Source organism: Trachypithecus francoisi, unplaced genomic scaffold, assembly GCF_009764315.1.
Source record: "Trachypithecus francoisi isolate TF-2019V2 unplaced genomic scaffold, Tfra_2.0 Lachesis_group2, whole genome shotgun sequence".
Lineage (NCBI taxonomy): Eukaryota > Metazoa > Chordata > Mammalia > Primates > Cercopithecidae > Trachypithecus > Trachypithecus francoisi.
This window is the reverse complement of record NW_022681465.1, coordinates 122,620,926-122,643,652: the sequence shown is the minus strand read 5'-3', so window position 1 is coordinate 122,643,652 and position 22,727 is coordinate 122,620,926. Positions and strand designations below refer to the sequence as shown.

Sequence of the window (22,727 nt, the reverse complement as noted above, 5' to 3'; positions counted from 1 at the left end):
TATTTGTTGTGTGCACACCATGTACCAGGCACTTTACGTGTTAAACTGCACTTCATCCTCACAGCAACTTTGAGGTAAGCATTCATGAACTCACTTTCCTTGAAGCATAGACAAATGAAGAAACTTGCTCAAATTAAGTGGCAGAGCTCCCATTTAAACTCAGGCCTGACTAACTGCAAACTCTCTGACCTTCTTACGGTTCTCTGCATTGCCTCTTTATATAAATTGCTTCTTTGGTCTTTATCTTTGCCTGAAGATAAAGTTGCTTTCTCATGAATGCAGTGGTTCTCAAACTTTATGAGTGTTAACATCTCCTGGAGGGCTTATGACAAACGGATTGCTGGGTGCCACCCCCAGAGATTCTGATATGGTGTGTCTGGTGTGGGGCCTGAAATCTTGCTTTTCTAACAAATTCTGGGTGATATTGATGCTGCTGGTCTAGGTACTCCACTGGGGAAGCTCTGCTGTAAGGATTTCCAAATCTCATGGATTCTATGTTGCTCAGGGAGCACAGATCAGATGGCTGCTTGGAACTTTCAGTCCAGATTTCTGATCATGTGATAATAATGTAACAATCAATATCATTTATTGTCTACTGCTTGCCAGGCACTTTAAATATCTAATATCATCTGATCCTCACCACCATTCCTATTTATAGAGGAGGGAACAGAGGACACAGAGCTAATAAAGGGGACTGCAGGAATTCTAGCCCTTGGCCTTGGTCCTAAATGTTTTTGGCTGACACCCTTGGGAGCTGGCTCTTTCCCTGACTAGTGTGATGCAAATACCACCAAAGCACCCCCAACGCGAGCCAAGTTTCAAGTCTGAACCTCTCTGGAAAGGCTGACAGAGTCCACTTACAGAGAAACTTACAAAGAGGTTCCTGACTGGGAGCAGAGGGGAACTCCCCAGGTAACAAGAGCACAAGAACTGCTCTCGGTATTGGTCACGATGAGATTTGTTTCCTGAGTATGCACCCTGGAAAACTTAAGCCCACCTAAGACATTAAAGGTAAAGAACCAAGTATGAGAATGACTGCATTCTAATATCAGAATATCATCCAGGGAGCAGGTGAGCAGGGAAATGTGGGTGGGGGCTGGGTGGGTGGAGAGAAGGAGTGACTCCTCCCGTACTGTTCATTCCCCAGGGGAAAACCATTGTAACCACTGGCAATGTGACAGAACTGCCGACGTTACGTGACATTAGCTAAGCAAATGGTGAATCATTCAGTCAGAGTTCTATATGTTTTGTGACAATGTAAAACTAATAATCTTTTCTATCAAGACGGAAAACATGCGCACAATACAGGAAGAATTCCCACAGTTCCAGGGTAAGAGAAATGAGTCTGCCTGATGCAGAGAAGTGGTTCAGAGCCATGGGTGGTGGCACTATGACCTGTCTCTGCATCCACCCTCACTCGCCAAGGCACCCCTCGGTTAATAGCAGAATAAGGAGGCATTTGAATGTAGGAACCATCTGCCTAGTCATAGCATGGTAGGTTTGACGAGCAGCTTAGAGTGCTGCACTTTGGGCATGAGGTAGGGAGTAAGTGGGAGAGATGCATGGACTTCTTACTCACAGAGTTCGGATCTTCGGCATGTGGTTGAAGCTGGTGACCAGGATGCGACTGATGTTGTTGTTGTTGAGGGTGCTGTGGAGATAGAGAAGGGAGATGGTCAGCCAGGGAGCATCAGGGGGAGGCACCAAGATGCTTGTAGAAGATGGGGGGAGGGATGGATGTGACCACAAGACCATGAGTCAACAGTCATGGCCTGGCCAGTGGAGCAGCTGAAGACAAGTGGACAGGTCTCCAGACGAGAAGAGCATGTCCTGATTTTTTTATTCAGGTGGAGCCCTCCTTCCCTCTACTGCCCTCTCAGGACTTGCCTACCCACCTTGAGTAAGAGTATTGTTTCCTGAAACCCTCCTATGCACTGAGTGCTTCATTATAATATCTCTAATTCTTACATCTACAATGCCAGTTACCTATTCCTGTCCTCGGTTTACAGAGAAGGAAACAGAGATGCTTAATAACACACAACCTACAAATGTGTTATCCTCATATTATGGATGAGGAGGTTTAGCTACAGAGAGGCAAAATCAGTTTCCAAGAACAATCACTGTAAAGCTCTGGAGATGGGATCTGAGCCCAGCACGACCTTGCTGCATTCTCCTTGTCCCACCCATTGCATGTGTTGCCCCGCACAGGATGCTGTGGGGATAAGTGATTCCATATTTTCTAGGCATCTTCTGACCCTTTCAACACATCTAATCTTTTTCGTTTTGAGACGGGGTTTCGTTCTTGTTGCCCAGGCTGGTGTGCAGTGGCACAATATCGGCTCACCGCAACCTCCACCTCCTGGGTTCAAGCTATTCTCCTGTCGCAGCCTCTCAAGTAGCTGGAATTACAGATACCTGGCTAATTTTTGCATTTTTAGTAGAGACGGGAATTTCATCATGTGGGCCAGGCTGGGCTCGAACTCCTGACCTCAGGTGATCCACCCCCCTCCCGGCCTCCCAAAGTGCTGGGATTACGGGCGTGAGCCACCGTGCCCGGCCTTCAGCACATCCCATTTCAAGTAAGTCTGTGAGCTCTGTGCGTTTCTTCTTTCTGGTGCATCTCCACGACCATGAATGAAGCTCCTGTGGTGCGTGTTAGCACTGACAGGTACTTTTGTGCGGGGAAAAGCAAAGAGAAAGGCGTGAGATCCATAAATGAACCAGACTGAAATGAGGCTGAAGAATGAAGCCAGGCTATAGACAAGTGCCCAGGCTTACCCTTCTGGAGAAACCTATTATGGAAGCCTAGGGAAAGCGTGGCAGCTAAGGAAGGCCATCTGCAGAGGCAGAAACATCACGTAGCAGGAGGGCCTTTTGCATCAGTTACTTCAGTGACTACCCAGGTGGAGAGACACAATATGTGGGAAAGTCAAGCCTAGCTCTCAGCTCCCTGACCTCACACCTGTCTCACTGTACCTCCCAAAGAGGAAGAGTTGGATACAGCCCTTGGTACAATCCCTCATGGTGGCCACTTGTTCCTGTGCCCTTCTTTTCTCCGCTCCTCCCAGAACCACATCAGACGTCCCCTACTCAACAACCCTATTCCTCTTACCCTCTCTTGGGCTTCCATGGGTCCCTACTGGCCCAAGAAGGACACTTTCTTTCGAAGCCTTCATGGATTAAGCCAGATGTCTTTTGCCCTTGGCTTTTAGTAAACACATGATCTTCCTCTTAAAATGCCCTGTACGTCATACATCTGCAAAGACAGGACCATTTTCTATCCTGTACATTACTATAGCCTCATGTCCTGCTCTGTACATGGTTGAAATCAAATCCTACTACTTCAAATTGTGTGGCCTTGGGCAAGTTATCAACATCTCTTATCTGCAGGTTCTTTATTTGTGGGAGGACACAGGTAATGGTATCCACCTCACAGGCTGGTAAAGGCTTAGCATGGGGTATATGCTCAGTAAGTGGAGGTCACTGTGTTACTGACATTCGTGGAGAGAATCTAGTCCTGGCCTGGCCTATTATATTCCCCTCTACTCCAACCCCAATGGAAATAGAAACAGAGGTTTATCCAGCATACAGTGCCCCCCATACTCTCCATCCTACCCAAGGGGACCTGTAACGATTCCTTCTCCAGCCCCTTGTGACCCCAGTCCAAAGCAGGATTCCAGTGACTACACCTCCCTTGCCCCAGACTATTCCTGTAATCCCCCACATCTACTTATCATCTGTGTGGCAAAAGGCACAGAACCTAATTCTTTTCTCTCCCTCCCTCCCTCCCATATTTACTGTGCACCTGCCATGTGTCTGACACTGTTAGGCATATGGGATGGTAAAGAAGAATGAACAGACAATTTACATTGCCTACTTCTGCCTACTTTGTAACTTCACTAACTCACCAATGCAGGTATTTGGCATTTTATGAAGTTGAGCCCACTTAGCTCCTTTTCTGTGTGTGTGTATGTGGGGAGATGCTCAGTGGGGGATAATCTATCCTGCCTCTGTCCATCCAGAAAGATTTCAGAATATCTCATCAAACAACACTGAAGAATTTGTCACTGCTATCAGATCAGGCACTCTGCCTTGGCAGGGAGCTTCCTGGGGGTAAGGGCTATGCTTCTCTCCCCTTCCTCATTGGATTAGAAATGCCTGCAGGACAGAAATGATGCGCCTCCATTTCACCTTCTGTCCATTTCAGAGTTCTGGGCTCCACACTTAGGGGAAACCAAGTTAAGGTTGTTGACTGACCACCAGACAAAAAATCTGAGCATCCTCCCTATTGCAGAGAAGGGGCTTCTTTCCAAGCATGCCCAGTCATTCAACATCAGGTGGAGTTCACAGCCCGGCTCTAATTTAGCTGAATATACAGTACAATTATAAGCAGGACCTCGACTATAACTGCATCCGGCAGTAGTCCGGCAGCGATGACTTATTAATGTATTACTACACTGATATTTAAATGTGAGTCGTAATGAGGGCTATAAAACATTTACGATAATAGCAATTATTCCAGAACCAAAATGACTAAACACAGTATTCAGACTTTCATGATTTGCTGCTTGGGGCTGGCCCGGGGATGTCAGAGGGTTGGTAACCTCTCAGACGCTGATTGCTACGGCAGCTACAGTTTTCGTTTCTCTAATAAACACAGATTTATTTGATTTCCAGTCTTGGCAGCTTTTGCCCACACACAGAGCACTGCATTCTATTTGGTTCTTGTGCCGCTGCCTAAGTAGCTGGCATTCTATGAAGGAATTGTGCTACAACCCCAATGCCAAGGAGAGGTGGTGAGCGTGGACCTCGAAGGCAGAGACCTAGTTTAGACTGGCTCTGCCACTTACAGCCTATGCAACCACGGGTAAATTTCTTCATCTCATTACGCTTCCCCCTTTGTAACATGGAGATAATAATAGCACTGGGCTCATAGAGCTTTAGTGGCAATTAGATGAGATGTTACTGATAACTGCTAACATTAACTGAGAGCTTATTATATGCCAGACGGGCTCTGAGCTAAGGGTACTGCATTGTATCGTTTCTTTTTTTTTTTTTTTCCGAGACAGAGTCTCGCTGTGTCGCCCAGGCTGAAGTGCAGTGGCGTGATCTCAGCTTACTGCAACTTCCGCCTCCTGGGTTCCAGCAATTCTTCTTGCCTCAGCCTTCCCAGAAGCTGGGATTATAGGTGCCCACTACCATACCCGGCTAACTTTTGTATTTTTAAGTTGAGACGGGGTTTCACCATGTTGGCCAGGCTGGTCTTGAACTCCTGACCTCAGGTGATCCGCCTGCCTCAGCCTCCCAAAGTGCTGGGATTACAGGTGTGAGCCACCATGCCCAGCCTGTATTGTTTCATTTAATTCCTCCAATTATCTCACGAGGCAGGGACTTTTGATATCACCTCCATTTCATGAATGAAGCAAGTGGAAATGCCAAGATTTGAATCCAAGCAAGACTGAGTCCAGGAATGAGGCTTGTGTTAGTTTTCTATGGCTGCTATAAAAGATTACCATGAATTTGGTAGCCTAAAGCACCACACATTTATTCCCTTACAGTTTTGCAGTCAGAAGTCTAAAGTGAGTTTCTGGGGCTGCGTTTCTTTCAGGGGAGAATTTGCTGCCTTGCCTTTTGCAGATTGTAGAGGCCACCCACGTCCCTTGGCTCGTGGCTGCTTCATTGCGTCACATTAACCTCTTGCTTCTTTTTGCTACTCAACCATTTTTAAAAATATACATTTGAACACAACTCCAAACAGCCATTGAAGCCTCTTCCTTCTGTTGTCACATCTCCTGCCACTCACTGTGATCTCTACTTACTGGGGCCTTCCTCTTACAAGGCCCCTTGTGATTATTCTTAGAGCTTATCTGAACAATCCAGGATAACTCCTCCATCTCAGGATCCTTAATATTGTCCCATGTGCCAGGTCCCTTTTGCCATGGAAGGCAACATTCACAGGTTTCTGGGATGAGGTCATGGACATCTTTGGGGGCCTATTAGCCCAATGCCAGGGTACTGAGGTGGGACAAGGCCTCCCCAGGAGGGATAAATAGATGAAGATTCACATAATGGATGCTCCAGGGGTTGGCAAACAACTGCCCACAAGCTTAATCCCATCCAATGCAGCCGGTTTTTGTAAAAATGGTTTTACGCATTCACTTCTGTATTGTCTATCTGCTTTTGCATTACAATAGCTGAGTAGTTGACACACAGACCATATGGCTTGCAAAGCTAAAATATTTTCTATCTGGATTTTTATAGAAATTTTGTTGGCCCTTGACTGCTGTGGAACTGAACCATCCTGTCTCTGCCTTTGTCGGTGATTAAATGTGACATGCTAGGCAAGGCACATAACTGCTCGGTAAGAAGAGGGGTTTAGGTCAGAGGCATTCAAAACTTAAAAACTACAAAAAACATTTTCAGGAAATCCCAAGTGGCAAGTAGTAGCACTGGGCTTCAAAAGCAGGCAGTCTCACTCCTACCTTGGAAGATCAGTCCCACTGTTTGCAGAACCTGCAATGCCGTGATGGAATCGAAACCTAGGGGAAGGTCCTGCTCGAGAGAGAGTACAGGTGAATCCACCTTGGGTTGTGCATGGAAGGAACTTGGGCAGTGGTTCTCAAAATGTGGTCTCCAGACTGGGTGCAGCAGCTCATGCCTATAATCCCAGTACTTTGTGAGGCCACAGCGGGAGGACTGCTTGAGCCTATTGCTTGAGACCAGCCTGGGCAACATAGGGAGACACTGTCTCTACCAAAAAAATAAAAAATAAAATAAATACATAAAAAAATAAAAATTAGCTGGGTATGGTGGTGAGCACTGGCAGTCCTAGCTACTTGAGGGGCTGAGGTGGGAGGATCACTTGAGCCTGGTAGGTCAAGGTTGCAGTGAGCCAGGATCATGCCATTGCACTCAGCCTGGGTGACAGAGTGAGATCCTGTCTCAAAACCAAACCAAACCAAAACAAAACAAAAAAAGAAAAGAAAAACAGAAAAGAAAAAAAAATGTGGTCTCTAGACCAGGCCCATTACCTGGTAACGTGTTAGGGCACAAGCCGCTACTGAACCAGGAACCCTGGGGTGAGTCCCAGCCTTCCAGAGGAGTCTCGTGCAAGCTCATGTTGGCAAACCATTGAACTAGGGAAAAAGCTAAGAATAGAGCCTTTACTTAAGTGTAGAGGGTAGTATACAGGATGCTGTTTTGTAGCAACTGGGACTGAAGGCTTCTTCTGGGGCAGGCATGGTGTTTCCCCACTTAGGAAGAAGCCCAAGCTCTGAAATGATAGACAGTCCTCAACGGAGGTGGCTGTAACCACCCTTGGAGAGCTCCAACTTGGCTTCTGCCCCTGGCTTCCACTGTTCCCTTCTGAGTGTCAGCGTGGGGCTCTCCATTGCATCCCTCAAGAGAGCCATCTTTGATCTGGAGGAGACACGTCCAGCTGCAGCCACCCCACCCTGGCAACCTTAATAAGGCTGACATTTCCCTCTGTCTCCTCCGATTAGGCCGTCACTTTATCACTCTGTGCTTTCCTGGCTCTGGGTGTAATCTGTGTGTTGTGTGTCCATAACACCATGTAATTGGCTCTAATGCAACAATATTATCTGCGAGCATGTATCACATAATTGCAAAACCAGGCATCTGCAGTAAGTGTCACTGCAGCCTCTCTGTGTGCCAACCTTCCTGGGGGTATCTTGGAATCCCTCCTCTTCCCGTCCACATAGGTGGGGATCCAGACTCCCTGGGTCCAGACTCCCTAGACCCTCTTGGCAGGCTGGCCCATTCACGTTCTGTCTCAAGGCAGGTAGACTTCTGTGTAAGTCTACATAAGCAAGGTGGTTCCCTCCTTAATGGCCCCCAAGAAGGAGACTCTTGGTGAGTCATCAGCCACCATGACGACAGGATGTCCATTTAATAAAGTGGACTGAGAGATGCCCTGAGTTGTACTTACAAATGTGGGCATCTAATGGCCAGCATGGCAAGCCTGGAAGAAAGTGCGATCTCTACCAGTGCCTACAGTGAATTAACAGAGGTGGATGCAGCCAAAGTACCAGACTCCTTTCCTGAAGAGCAGCTGAGTGTGTAAGTGCTGTGGCCGGACCCTGTGAGAAACACCTAAACCACAGGCAGGGGACGATGTGCACGGAGGGGCTCTGGCATGTGCAGACCTCAAGGGGGACTCACTGCTGGCCCTCCCTCTTGCTTGGCTCAGGCAGGGCAAGAGAAATGAAACTGCGGACGTTGCAGGTTCTTGGGGCTGTCCTTTACATGCCAGATCTCCTCTCTGGCTCACAGGTCAAAGCAAGCCACTCTTCTCAGTCTTGCTGGGCAGATGCTGATGGGCAGCCACTATGGGACCAGGAATCAGGGCCTACTGCTGATGACTAGGCCCTACGACACTCTACCAGGTCCTAAGAGTGTGATCGTTATCGGCTGACTCAGCTCTATTCGAATCTATATGGATGGCTTCTCTTTGTGGACTTGGCCCCAGGAGAGCATATGCTGAATCTCAACCCCACTCTCTTAACCTCACTGAGGTTGAGAGGGGCATCCCCAAGCCTCCCGCTCAGCCCAGGGCCTCCATCCTTGGCACCTCCTCCTAAGTACCCTATCATTTTTAAGTGAAACTCCCTTTACTGTTTCCCTCCTCTCCAGGTTGAACTTGCCTTTCTCATCCAGCTGTACACTGCTCTAATGTGCCTGGGGGCTCTGGGAAGCTCCAGAAACCAGGAATAAGAATGATGCAATAAAGCATCCTTAGAGAAAACCTAAGCAGAATGGTATAGGTTCTCCTGTGAACACACTACTTTCCTCTAATGAGCTAGACTAGTCAAGGATATTGCTTTGAAGTAAGCTTGCCAAAATCTTCCAATAAAGGTATCTATGATGTTCATAATAGCAGAAATAATGCTGATACTATTTATGAAGTGTTTACTAAGTCCCAGCACTAGCCTGAGCACTTTTCATATATTATCTCATTTAATTCTCTCAACACTCCTGAGATATTATTACTTCCATTTGGAAGCCCAGGAAATGACAGAAACTCTGCTCAGATCTCACAGCTAGAGTTGCGGAGCCAAGATTCAAAGCCCAGAGGTGTGATACCAGGACCTATATTTTTCATCACTACACAAAACTGCCTCTCACAGGATTGTCTTCAGACAGACAGATGTCACCTTTCCAGCTTCCACATTTTTCCAAGGTGGAGGCGAATCACATGAGTTTGTGACGGACCCATCCTTTACTGGTCCCTGAAGTGGCAGGGAACGTGGTGTTGGCCTCACTGCTGAGGCTGCTACAAGACAACAGCGTCACACAGCCCTCCTCCTGTCCGAGGAGCAGGGAGAGCTCAGCTCAGAGAGCGAGGGAGGTAGGAGAGGCAACGTAGGAGAGAGGACAACCAGGTCTCAAAGGCGTCTAAGGTCAAGGTTTGGCTAACACGTATCAGTGTTGCCAAAAGCCTAGTGGCCCTTACTGTTGGATGGGTTGACTGGAATTTTTAAGAATACCCTGTAGAATAGAAAGTACAGATCTGCCTGCTCCTTAAGCAAAGCTTCTCTTTTGCTTGTTTGGAGTGGGCGATGGGTCTCCAAGGGCATATGAGGTGGGAGGAATATGAGAGATTGGTGGGGGTGGGGGAGAGTGGAGGGAGAGGCGAGACAAGGGTGGGAAGCCATCTCTTTCGCATTACCTGCTTTCCTGGACTATCCTGGGTGCTGCATATTACTGAGTTCCTTGATCTCCCTGTGGACCGTTTAAATTAAAGCTCATAACCATTGTGTGGGCATATAATGAAAACAACTGATGCTGCACTGATTAGTCCATTACTCTCAACTGTTAGAAAACATAATGATCTCACAAGGGGCCTTATTCACTGACGTATAGCAGTCGAGCTCTCATTTGACACCTCAAATTAGCAGCCAAAGCAATAACAGCTGGGGTTTTTGTCTCAATATTTGTACCCGACTCTAAAGTGATTTGGCACCGGGTGAGCGTTATTTTTAAACACACAGCTCTCACCGCCAAGTAACATTTTAAATGGTCTCCAGGTGTCATGTAAAACCTACAGAAATAAATAAAAACAATCAGCTGCCAACTTGGGCCTTTGATAATACAGATTCCTTAACAAAAGGGCTTGTCTTTGGTTCTTCTTTTATTATATATTCATATTATGACAGGCAGAAATTTGCCTCCAACCACTCGGCAGAGCCTCAATGTTCAAAGAAAAATAATGCCTCCGAAAAATGTTAAAAGTGGAAGATCAAAAGAGAAAGATAAATCCTCAAATCCCGTCACTACTCAATCAGATCCCGTGTTTGGGGTCCCTTGGCTCCGAAGAACTCCTTACTCATTTATTGAGGTGATCACAGATACTGCCTAGCAGTGACTCAGAATGGCTCAACTGCCTTCCAGTGATGGAGTTTATTTTAAAATGTACTTTAAATGACATGTGAATGAGATGGCCTTGGTCTCCCAATTCTGTTTCGTCATCAAGAGCCTGGGACCATGGACAGTCTTGACTCAGAAATCAGGCAATTGCCAACGTCTCCACGGATGCAAGAGTGACCTCCAGCTTACATTACTGGACAGGTGAGTTTGCAGTTGAAAAGGAAAGAAACAGGCAATTTCCACCTCAGCTGCATTTGGTGCCTAGCCCAGTAAGAGAGGAAGAAGAGGGACATTTTGAAAATATCCATGAATGTGTACACTAGGCGAGGCCAGAGAGCAAGTCTGTTTCATGTAGTTACATAGCCAGGCCCAGTGTTTGGCATGTAGGAAGGCTCACTGTTTACTGAAGGGGTTGGCAAATATCAAAGCATGAACGGTCATGTTTTTGGCATCTTTTGACATAAATAAATTTCCACTCTGAACGGCCTTCTGGGCTAATCCAGGAGTACAAACACAATTGCCTACGGGAGTGCGGTTTGTCATATAAGTGAGTGAGCTGCGCAGGGACTGTTGTGAACCCAGCCTTACTAAATGGGATCCTCACTTCTTGTTTCAAGAGACTGTGCTACGCTGGAATGGGGTGCAGCATTGCCAGTTCTTCCCTTTTGTTATTTTTAAAGAGAAAGCCAGACGTCTAGAATTTTCATATGGGGTCTCCTGGTTTTTTTAATACTGGCAACTAAATCACCTTGAGTATTAAAACCCACAAATGAAACACCTGGGGGCTGGATCTGGCTTGCAGGTGCCAGTTTTTGGTCTCTGAACCAAACAAATTAATTCGGTAATTTAAATCAGAAAAAAATATTGTAAGAAAATCAAAGTGCTGGGACCACGCACAGTCTTGACTTAGAAATCAGGCAATTGCCAACGTGTCCATGGATGCAAGAGTGACATTATGGCATTATGGTGAAATGTGGTTGAAACCTTCCCTCTATACTGCAACTCCCGAAGGGCAGCCATCAGTGATGAATTATCTTTAAATGATTGTAAATTATTCAATGTTTCTCCCGCCACAACCATTATTACTTGGGGACAAAGAGCCCTGACTAAGTTTCTGTTTCTAAAGGTAAGGCTGTTTTCCACCAGGCAGGTGAGCTCTTGTCTGGTTTTTGCATGCTACTCATTAGTTCTGTGACCAAACATATAGGTGTCACTTTTTGTGGACAGTCAGAACTGAGCCACTTCAGAGCTGTTAGGAAAAGCTGCACAGGGTGCATGAGGCTCTGTTCCTGGGCTGAGATGCCAGAGAGGTCCTGCTTTTTATCCTCTGATATTTGCAAGCGAGGGAGTCTCCCAGGGAAGTGAGTGCGATTTACAGCTCGGGCTATTTGGGCTCAGCAATGGGCAGAGAATTCTAGTGCTTACTCAATGGGTTTCTGGTCAACCCCGGTAGCCAGGGATCAATGATGTGGAATCTGGTCTCTTCCAGACTGCCATCTGACTGGATAATCTACTGGGGCACTAGAGTGGCCATTTCCTAAGCAATGGCCAAAGGCCCGGAAGGCCCTGGAAAGGGAGGGTGTTGTCCCCATGCTGAATGCAAAACGTTCCCTCTAGCAAAATGCTGGAGATGTAGAGCTGATGGCATGAACAGGACACAAAAGCTGGTTTCACTTACTTTTGTTACCTGTCTGCTAACATAGGGGCACGCAGACAGCAATAAAGAGAACTGGACAAAGAGCCAAAAGACCTGCTTTCTGGCCTGGTTCTTCCATGAATTTTTCCTATGGCTGTGGGCAAGTCATTTAACTTTTGTGGGGGAGTTTCTTTCTTTTAAATGAAGTGGTGGAACCAGCTGACCTCCAGGGTCTTTCTAGCCTAAAATTTCACTCTCTAATTCCAATTGGGTTGGTGCTGGCTCTAAAATAGCATTTCCGGACTGGGAATCGTTTTCCAGATGTTAGAAGAAGTGGTCATGGATGCCCAGATCTGCCCAGCTCTGCACAAAGACAGGACATCTGGCCAAAGTCTGAAAGTCACAACTAGCCTCCAGTGTGCAGCATGTGAAAACCGTTAGGCAGCGTCAGCTCTTTTTCCTTCTCTCTTTATGCAAATACCTGGCTCAGCTTCTGTGGGGTTAACGGGCTTGGTTCCCTAATCGGCTGCCGCATCTCTAGTGTACCTATGGAGACAGGAGGGGCTCAGACAAGGGGGTAATTTTCCTACCCAGTTGACTTCGTGGAAGTCATTTGCAAGGCTGTGAGAAGCAAATAATGGGGATCAGGAAATGAATTTACACCTAGAGGGTTTCGTTTTGGTGGGCCATGGTTGCAAGGATCACACTCCTGGGTTTTGATAAAAATGGGGTCTTTTGTGGGTATAAGACCCAGATGTTTAAATTTAGATGGAGAAAGGGCTGGGCACGGTGGTTCATGCCTGTAATCCCAGCACTTTGGGAGGCCGAAGCGTGTGGATCACTTGAGGTGAGGAGTTTGAGACCAGGGGGATCCAACATGGTGCAACCCCGTCTCTACTAAAAATATAAAAATCAGCCAGGTGTGGTGGTACACACCTGTAATGCCAGCTACTCGGGAGGCCGAGGCAGGAGAATCACTTGAACCTGGGAGGTGGAGGCTGCAGTGAGCTGAGATCATGCCACTGCACTCTAGCCTGGGCGATACAGCGACACTCAGTTTCAGAAAAAATAAATAAATAAATAAAGATGGAGGTGGAGGGTGAGGGGAGTGGCAGATATTTCAGATTTACTTTTAGAAAAGACACTATTTAAACATTCTTAATGGATGTGAAATGGCTGGAGAGATTTGGAGCAGGACCAGGAAGCAGGCCTGGTAGGAACTATGGTGATTTGCAGAGCATGCCCTGTCCAGACAGGGTACCCACCCATAGTTCCCAACTTGCACTGTCCAGTAAGGTAGCCATGAGCTACATGTGGCAATTCACATTGGAATCAATTAAAATTAAATACAAATTAAAAAATTCAGTTTCTCAGTTGTGGAAGATGCACTTCAAGTGCTAAAGAGTCATGTGTGACCAGGGGCTTCCATCCTGGATAACACAGAGATGCAATGTTTCCCTCATCACAGAAAGTTCTATCAGATGGCACTGCTGGAGAGATACTAGCCACAGGCGGGCCCAGGGTTGGCAAAGCTGCTAGATATTCACTGGAAGTTGAATTATAAACTTTTACACAAAATTACTTGAGTTTTAAATGTTGGCAACAAATTCTAATTATTTGTAAACATTCTAATTATTTGTAAAAATAATTAAAGGAAAACATGAAATCCCACATCTGTTGGTTTTATTCAACCCATGGGCCAGCAGTTGGAGTCCTCCGATTTAGTTGTAAGTCAAAAGAAAATGGACTCTCTCCAGCTTTTTGACAATGAGTTTGAAGAATCCAAATATGACCTTGGAGAAATGGAATCATTATTTCCTCCATCCCTCCTTCATCCACCATCCCTTACTTCAAAAAACAAAAAACAAAAAACAGGGTTTAGGGTTTTTTGTTTTTGTTTTTTTTTTTTGCTGGGTGCGGTGACTCATGCCTGTAATCCCAGCACTTTGGGAGGCCAAGGCAGGCAGACCACTTGAGGTCAGGAGTTCAAGACCAGACTGGCCAACATGGTGAAGCCCTGTCTCTACTAAAAATACAACAAAATTAGCCAGATGTGGTGGCAGGCACCTGTAATCCCAGCTACTCGGGAGGCTGAGACAGGAGAATCGCTTGAACCAGGGAGGTGGAGCTTGCAGTGAGCCGAGATCGCGCCACTGCACTCCAGCCTGGGCGACAGAGCAAGACTCCATCTCAAAAAAAAAAAAAAATGTTTTTGTTTTTGTTTGTGTAGAGGTCTTACTATGTTGTCTAGACTGGTCTCAAACTCCTGGGCTCAAGCAATCCCCCCTGCCTTGGCACTGGGATTACAGGCATGAGCTACCTCACCTGGCCCATCCCTTACTTTTTAATACCTTCAAAGATAGGAAATGAAAGCTCAGGGAACAGTAGGAATGTTGCTCCAATTCTTCCCAGCCTTGTGTCTCCATCACCTTCTCCACATCATCCTTCTTTCCATTAAGCCAATGAGTAGGAGAGGGCCAAATTCCTGTGAGAGCTCCTAGGATCTTGACTTTCAAGACTCAGGTCTACAGAAAAGCAGACTCTTGGCCACAGGTAAGCTGAGCTGTCCAGTCTTGGGCATCCCTGGTGGGAATGGCAGCAGCCGTGGCAGGCAGGTTTGGCTGCTCAAGAGGTACAAGGCTCCCTGGCTTGGAGGTCCATGAGTGTCATGGGATGAGCACTGATCTAGAGGCAAGATATTCACTAAACATACTCAAATACTGGTCACCAAAGCCCCTGCTGGGAGCTGAGGGGATGGTGAAAGGGCAGAAGCTGACCATCAGGCAGCGGCACCTTTGCAAATTAGTACAGAAGCCCGGTCTTGGGAGTGAACTGACCGCCGTAGGCATGTGGCTGCATTTCCCCCACCCTCCTGAAAGAATACTCTGTGGAATCTTTCTTCAAACATGCAGAACTATTTCTCCAGTTTGTTCTAGGTGGGACAAAGCATTTCAAAAGATTGCTCCCAAACCAAGTTTGTCAAGTCTGAATTCCAGTGCAGAGACCTGGCAGCTGGAATCTGTGGCCCCTGGGGACAGCAAGACCACCATGACTTGCCGACTCCACCTAAGTGCTACTCATGGGAGAAGCTAACAGGTGGTTTGTTGATTCAAGACCCTTTGCTGATCAAAAACAATTCAATTATCTTCTCCAAATCCTCTTAACCCAGGAATGTACACCAATACATTTTCAACTTCAGAGATGAAACTAGCTTTTGGTTAACAGGAAAGTGAAATCAACTAGAAATCACAAGTTTCCCCCAGATTCTAGGTATTTTAAAGGTGGAAGTGCTACTTATTTAAATGGAAAAAAAAATTTTAGATTTCAAAGAAATGTTTACTTTTTCCTTAAGCTGGGGTTCTCAAAACCAAACTAGTCACTTGAAGAGCATGACTGTCATGGAACTTGGAGTCTGGATGACTAAGAAGGAGGTGTGTGTTGAGTGGCACAAGGGCATTTATAGAAAACCCAGTTCCTTTCCTAGTATTCTGGGGACTGAATGGAAGTTACAGATGCTTTCTACAGAGTGCAATTTTAATCCTGATTGCATGAACATATCACAATTTACAGCACAGTACCAAAAGAAAAATATCTGGAGATATTTTAAGACTTTTTTTTTTTTTTGAGACGGAGTCTCGCTCTGTCGCCCAAGCTGGAGTGCAGTGGCCGGATCTCGGCTCACTGCAAGCTCTGCCTCCCGGGTTCACGCCATTCTCCTGCCTCAGCCTCCCGAGTAGCTGGGACTACAGGCGCCCGCCACCTCGCCCGGCTAGTTTTTTGTACTTTTTAGTAGAGACGGGGTTTCACCGTGTTAGCCAGGATGGTCTCGATCTCCTGACCTTGTGATCCGCCCGCCTCGGCCTCCCAAAGTGCTGGGATTACAGGCTTGAGCCACTGCACCCGGCCAAGACTTTCATTAAGCAATGACAGTTCCCTATTCAAAACTATGTCATGACTAAACACCCTGATAAAATGTTTGTAGCTCCCAGAGAAACCCAGGTGAAACATTTTATAAATAAAAAAAAAATGAATCTGGTCTCTGTTGTGACACACTAATTTTCACTGTAGCTCCGATTTTGTTCCTTATTAAAATGAGAAAGAAAGATCACCATTTAGCCAGAGAAATGCAAAATCAAAGGTAATGTGAAAAGTGGACTGGTTCAGTAAAATGCTACGCTGTTCAACATTTAAAATGATTCTAGGACAACCACATCTTGTTCCGTTCAGAGACAAGTCATAACAGGGACTCTAGAGACTGGTGGTGTGGGCTTCAATTCAGTTAATTAATTTCAACTCGATTTGGTTCCACATACTTTAACTGGCCACCTAGTACGTGCCAGGCATGAGTGAGGTGTGGATATAAAGCACAGAAATAGCACAGAAGTATTTACCAACTTTACTTATTATAAGCGTCTTGATTGGGAGCCTGCTATTTGCTAGGCACACACCAGCGATATCTCTTTTAACCCACACAGCTATTCTCAGGGGTGGGTATTACAGTTTCCATTTTTCAATAAGGAAAGGAACCCAAACCACCTAGTTTGGTAAAGATGAGCTAGAAGCTGGTTCTATGAGAGGACTCTAACCCCTCCAAAGCTCAACTATGGCTCCAACCTTCATGTCTGGGGCAGTTTTGTGGATGTGGATCTGATGCTGATAAAGCTGGGGTCATAAATTTAGACCTAAGTACCCTGTGGGTCAGTGTTTCAATAACTACTGTTTCTGAATTATTCTGGGCATTCACTATAGACAATAATCTCAGTAGTGCATATCATTGTTTCTATGTATGTGTGTTCTGGTAGATGCTTTTAATTTTAATTTTTGTTAAGGGCAGGGGCTCAGATATCAGGCAGAACTGGATCTGAGTTTGGAAAGAGTAGTTCCCTTGTACTTGCCACTGTGACTCCGGGCAAGTCAGTCAACTTTTCTAAGGATCAGTTTCCTGACTGGTGAAATGAGGCAATTCCTAGGATGTGCCTCATAAAGTTGTGGTGAAGATTTAATTGAGATGCCTCATTTTACCAACTTGTCACGGTGCCTGATGATGCTCAAAAATAGAAGTCGACTCTCAAAAACAGATGCTCAAACTTGGAGGCTCTAACAAGAATAATATAGTAGTAATTGTTGTACCATGGTACTATATATTATTGCTACATCATTATTATTATTCATTAATCCTCTGGCTCTGCATCCAGAGGAAGCTCAGCTGAAGTGGCCAACACACTGCAACTTGCATTAAACTTTGGGTTCTCTGAAGTGGGCAACGTTGTGCTTGAACATCCTCATACCCTGTACCAGGACACCAACCCCGCTCTAGGAGAGTGAGCACACCCTGACCTAGGTGTCAGGACTGCTGTCAATTTGTTTCCACTGCCTTCCTCTTGTACTAGAAAAGGACCTTTTCCCCATTCACTCTTCTGCGTCTACCTGTGGGGTTCTGCGTCAGGCCACATTGAACCCACCAGGATACGACTGAATTAGAACTACCCTAAAAGTCTGGTTAGTTCTGCTATTGCTTTAATTCTTGAATCTCTCCTCTCTAAACATGGGCTCGGCGGCCTCAGTACACCAGTTGATCCAGGGGCCTGGGGAACAAGTACCAGGGCAGGTGGGGTGGCTCTTGTGATGAACAGCTAGAGTCACCTCTTGTTTTTCACCCTCATAGGCATAAAACCAATGACAACTGCCGTAACCTCAAACGCAATTTGGAGCTTCTCAGAAGGTAAGATGCGAGGGATTTGTGATTGCCTCCGGGGTGTCCTTGCTTAGGTTCGGGTGTCCTGGACTCCACGTCACTAAGCTCTCTCTGTATGCCCAACTCCACCACGCTGGTGAGCTCTGGCCTATGGAGCTCAGCCCGCCAAGCACCTGCTCACTTCAAGCTTTACTGTACCCAGCGCCCAGCACTGTGCTGGCCACACAGCGTGTCTTTGCTTCTTGGATGGGTCAGCACAGGGGTCATGTGGGCTGGCAGTTACTGTAAATGGGTAGGGATCAGTGGCAGAATGGGGTCTACATGCCCCATCCAAGGAGGACAGGTGCTCCCCAGCCACAGCTGACTGCAGTGCGGAAATGCCGCCCCACAGTTGCCAGTGCTTCTGGTTTTTCCAGAGAAGCTGGAAATCTGGACTTTTATGTAAGATATCTCAATTTTTAAATGTGAAATGCTCATCTCAATTTTTAAAAAACATTACGCAGGACAAAAGAAAAATCTCATCTATGGGAGCAATATGGTCTGTGGCCTAGTTTGTAGCCTCTGGTTTAAAGAGAGCTAAAAGCTGGATCATTCCTTGATTCTGTCATGGACAAATGTGTGCCCTACCCCAATTTCCTAAATAACACCCAAAACTAAACGGCGGGTTTTGAAAGGATGAACTGTGCTTGGGATCCCCAATCTTACCAGGGGATCCCTTCTGAACAATCTAATTGCATGGAGGTGCCCAGTGTGGACAGAAACATGGGTCAGGAGTCCCAGATTCTAAGTTCCCCTGTTACCGCGGACTCACTGCTGACCTCAGGCAAGTCTCCCAGCCTAGGGTGAGCCAGGACAGGTGCTCAGGGTGCAGACTGCTAGGCTGCTTGGGCCTCTCTCCAGTGCCTGCTCTCTGTGTCTTAATCTGGACAATGAGCGGTCATCCTGGAGACACCTAAGATCCCACCAGCGCCAGCCTATAATAATGTCAATGAATTTCCAAAATTGGCAAGTGACATAAGTGGGAGTGAGAGCTTCCAAACAGCACACGCTGGTTATCTACGGACCTGTTGGGATCTCCATGCCATTTAGCTGGCACCAGTGGTTTCTCAAGGGCAGACCAATCACCAGGAGATGAGAGCATTTTCAGATTGTGTTTCCGTTGTCTGTGGTCCGGCATTTTTGACAACGTATTTATTGAACTTCTGACTTGCTACCTTTCGTCAGGACACAATGTCCAAAAGGACTTTTTATTCTCCTGTAATACTATTGAAAAACAATTCATGACATATGTTATTAGTGAGGTTTTCTCATTGTTGTTTAATTTGTTCCTACTTTTTTTATTTTCATTAGAGTTAAGCATTTTTTTTTTCTGACCCACGATGGCACGTTGGGCAGGGAGGTGCCACTGTAACTGGTGAAATGCCTGGCCATCCTCAGCCTGGCTGGTATGGGCTAGAAACCCAGGGCTCAGAGCACCAGCACAGCGCGTCCTGACCCCACAGAGCCAGGAGTGCAGTCCTGGCATATTCAACTGCAGTATAAGCATGACTTACCTGGAGAAAACCTAGTGTGTGCAAACTGCCAAAAGCACAGAACAGGTGGAGATTAAAGGGCACTGATTTGAGTAACAGCAGAGGGTCTGACTCACAGAGGCTCAGTCCCTCAGTTAAGATCCTTAAATGCCACAAAACTGAGGCTGTATTTTTTTAGTGGGGGAGACAGGTCTGGAAAGCAGAGCCCCCAAACTGTGGAATGCCGAAGTCTATGGCAGTGGCCACAAGAGGGAATAAATCATCTCTGGGACGACAAGTATATCAGTGAAAAAGCAGGATGAGTTCCTTACTCCTGCAGGTTAGATGTACCTTCAACTTTGTGGGCACCCGTTAACTGGGTGAAGGGAATGATAGGGCCAATTTCTCAAATCTGTGAAAGGCTCCAACGTTCTCCCCAGCGGGATTGTGAGTCATTGCTAGTTTGCCTCCATCAGTTCTTGGAGGCCAGTTCACACCACTCTGCAGCTCACATCCACCGTACTTCAGGGCAGCCAATCACCATGACAGCCTTGGCAACATGCATCCAAAAGGCAGCTTTGTAAAATGGTTAGCACGCAGGCTCTGCTGCTAATTAGGTAAGCAGCTACTTGGCTTCTCTGAGATGGGCTACTTTTTTGGTAAAAGCAGGGTGATGGTAACAGTAGCTCTATTGAGAGATTGTGAGGATGGCAAGAGCTAGCACATGTAAAAGCACTGGTGCTATCACTGGGCTTGAGTAACTGCTAGCTATTTTCATTTTCCTCATTATTCCTCCCCCGTAGTGGCACGGAAGGCCATGAGAAGTTTCACCCCCCATGCTATGCTTTTCTTCTTACTTCCTGGAAAGGGGAGGGGATGGCTCCTTTCCCTGTCCACCATACTCTGTGCTGGGCATCCCCCATTGGGAATGAGTCAAAAATGAGGCTGAAGTGGGCAGATTTCAGTCTTTCCCAACCTTGTACCCGTTCATTTCTCCTCATAGTCAGTGGCTACCTCTCAGGCTCACCTCTGACGTTCTCATTCAATGTAACTGGTAAAACCATCATCAGCCTCGATGGAAAGAAGTTGTATGGTGTTTCCATCCACAGGAGGGATGGAATAACAGGGTTATGGCATGTGAAATACTTCTATTTGCAGTTGACATCCATAAACTTTCCTTAAGTTAATTTGAGAGCTTTCTGGGACAACTAATGTGTCTTTCCTTGATTTCTACTTCACGCTGCCTAATGTCAGAGAAAACACAGCCGAAACATTATATTTTGTCGTCTTAATTTGCAGACTTTTAAGCTTTAGATATGTTAAAATGCTCTTTCTGGGGATAGGATGTTTTGAACTCTCCTCTTTCACTCAGAAACGTATCAAGCTAATGTGTGATACTGTCACTGAGTTCCTATTTATTATTTCATTGCCAGGATTCTTTATGGTGCCTAAATTGTGATTACAGAGAAGCATGATAAAATGTCAATGTGTGGATGAGATTTGGAAGGTCCTAGGGGTGGGGAGGGGAGGTTCTTTAAATGGAGATGTCAGCTCCAGCCAATTTCAGAATGGCTCACCATTAAGATGGATGGTTTCAAAGCCGTGTGCCTCTGCTGGAAATTAAAAACCCATGGAATAACTGATTATGATTAATTTTAAGTACTTAGCCATGTGAAGCCAAATGAGAGTGTCTTTAAAACAAAGCTATTGATCTGGTTTTGTTTGGAATTGAGAAGATAAACTAATCAGATCCTATGGGCTCTTTGCAATGATAAGGAATGAGAACTTTTTTTTTTTCCTTTCAGTCACAGGTTTTTAAAGCTTCAACTTGGAGACGCCTGGTGCATCTGGATATCTTTTTTTTTTTTTGGTATCTGAGTAGAGGAGAGCTGTCCAAATCTGTCCTGGGCAAGGGCTTGATGGGGGTGAGGGTGTATAGGGGCAAAAGTTAGGAAAGTAGAAGGGATGGCACTTACGAGAGCCCCTCCTATGTCGTACATACACTGGCTGTTTTTAAAAGTTGAGGAGATAGACTCAGAGAGATTAAGACACTTGGCCCAAGCCCCACCTAGGTGTGTCTGACTGTAAAACCCTCTCTTCTCCCTCAGACTGCCTTCCTGGTGAGGAGAGACAACACCATTCCTAGCACAGAAAATGAACATGAGGGCTGTCAGGTTGTCACAGCTGTTTCGTGGCAGCTGGTGACTTCCATTTCCTGGTCTCTTCCCAAGGAATTTTCTCATCTTGCTCATCCTCTCTGTCAAGGGAGGAAAAAGGTGATATGCTCTGAGCAGCCCTTCCTACAAATGCTATTTTGCAGGCAGGGAAAATCCTGCCTACCCTTCTCAGTCCCAGCCTCCTGATAAGAGGAGTCGTAGGTTACTAAATTTGGGCTGGCATCCTCTCCCTTGCAGACAGGCATTTGTTGCCGGTTCCAGGGTCAGAGTTTGGGTGAGGAGAGACAATCTATTTCAGAAATGACAATCTGACCTCCCTGACTGTGGGTCCTGTCTTTTCTGGACCGGGAATTCTCAGCTTTCATCCGATTTCAAGCAGCTTGCAGCATCAGCATCCCCTTTTATTTCCCGTGATTCCTCTTGGAATCACCTTCCTCTCAAACAACGTGGCGAGGCTCTCTCCAACCCGTTGCTAGTGTCTGCGAGGCCAGGTGAAGAGGAAGGCGGAGGGAAGACCTTTCACTCATTCTTTCACATACAAAGGAATGCTTTAAAATACTCATTCACTTATTTATCTGGCATTCATTGATTCTTCTGGAATCAGAGATAGGTAACCTGCGACTGTGTAATTTCTTATTTTTAGGAGAATGCTTGAGAAACCCCACTCTGCTATCAGTCACTGGCTAGAATCGTACCATGGGAATTATTTTTAGAACCAAGCAGCTACAGAATTTGGAAAGGGGAAGTCACTCCCAAGACAGAGCAACCAACCCTTTCATTTTACAAATGAGGAAACTGAGGCTCCCAGAGCCGAAGAGACTTGCCCAAGGTCACACGACTAATCAGTGGCAGAATCCGGACTCGACCACACGTCTCCTGACAGAAGTGACACAAGCTCTTCTGTGCTGTACTGCCTTCCTCTCTGGGCTTCTCTCAATCAGGGACAGCTAGAAGTATAGCTTTAGTGAGAATAACCAAAATGTTTTCTTACACAATTCAACTTTAGTTTGAATGACCCCAAGATGACTCCTAGCTGACTTTCCTCCTGGGAGTCGGGTTTTCTTAGTTAGACTCATTTGAAAATCCAGAGCTCAGAAAGGCAACTACACATTCTTTCTAGACAAGGTGCATAGGGTGGGATTATGGGGAAGGGGCTGCCTCCTCTCATCTCCCCTCATTGCCCACCCCCACCCCCATCCCCACCACCCCCGGCCCCTTTAAGGTCACAGTCACTGTTTAAAGTTTCAACTGAAGCATGAGATGAGATCCCAGGAGCAATAGCAATGACTGGGCTTTCCCAGGCTGTGTGGCGTTCCCCTGCC

At 46.3% G+C, this 22,727-nt stretch overlaps 1 protein-coding gene across 3 annotated transcripts in view; it reads right to left on the bottom strand.

The window, feature by feature from the left end:
• The window catches only part of SLIT3 (slit guidance ligand 3), a 645,016-nt gene that overhangs the window by 161,530 nt on the left and 460,759 nt on the right, over nucleotides 1-22,727 (bottom strand). For all 3 annotated transcript variants that reach the window (XM_033180336.1, XM_033180338.1, XM_033180337.1), the window contains one exon: nucleotides 1,580-1,651. In XM_033180336.1, the coding sequence (XP_033036227.1) occupies nucleotides 1,580-1,651 (72 nt within the window). The remainder of the gene's footprint in view (nucleotides 1-1,579; nucleotides 1,652-22,727) is intronic.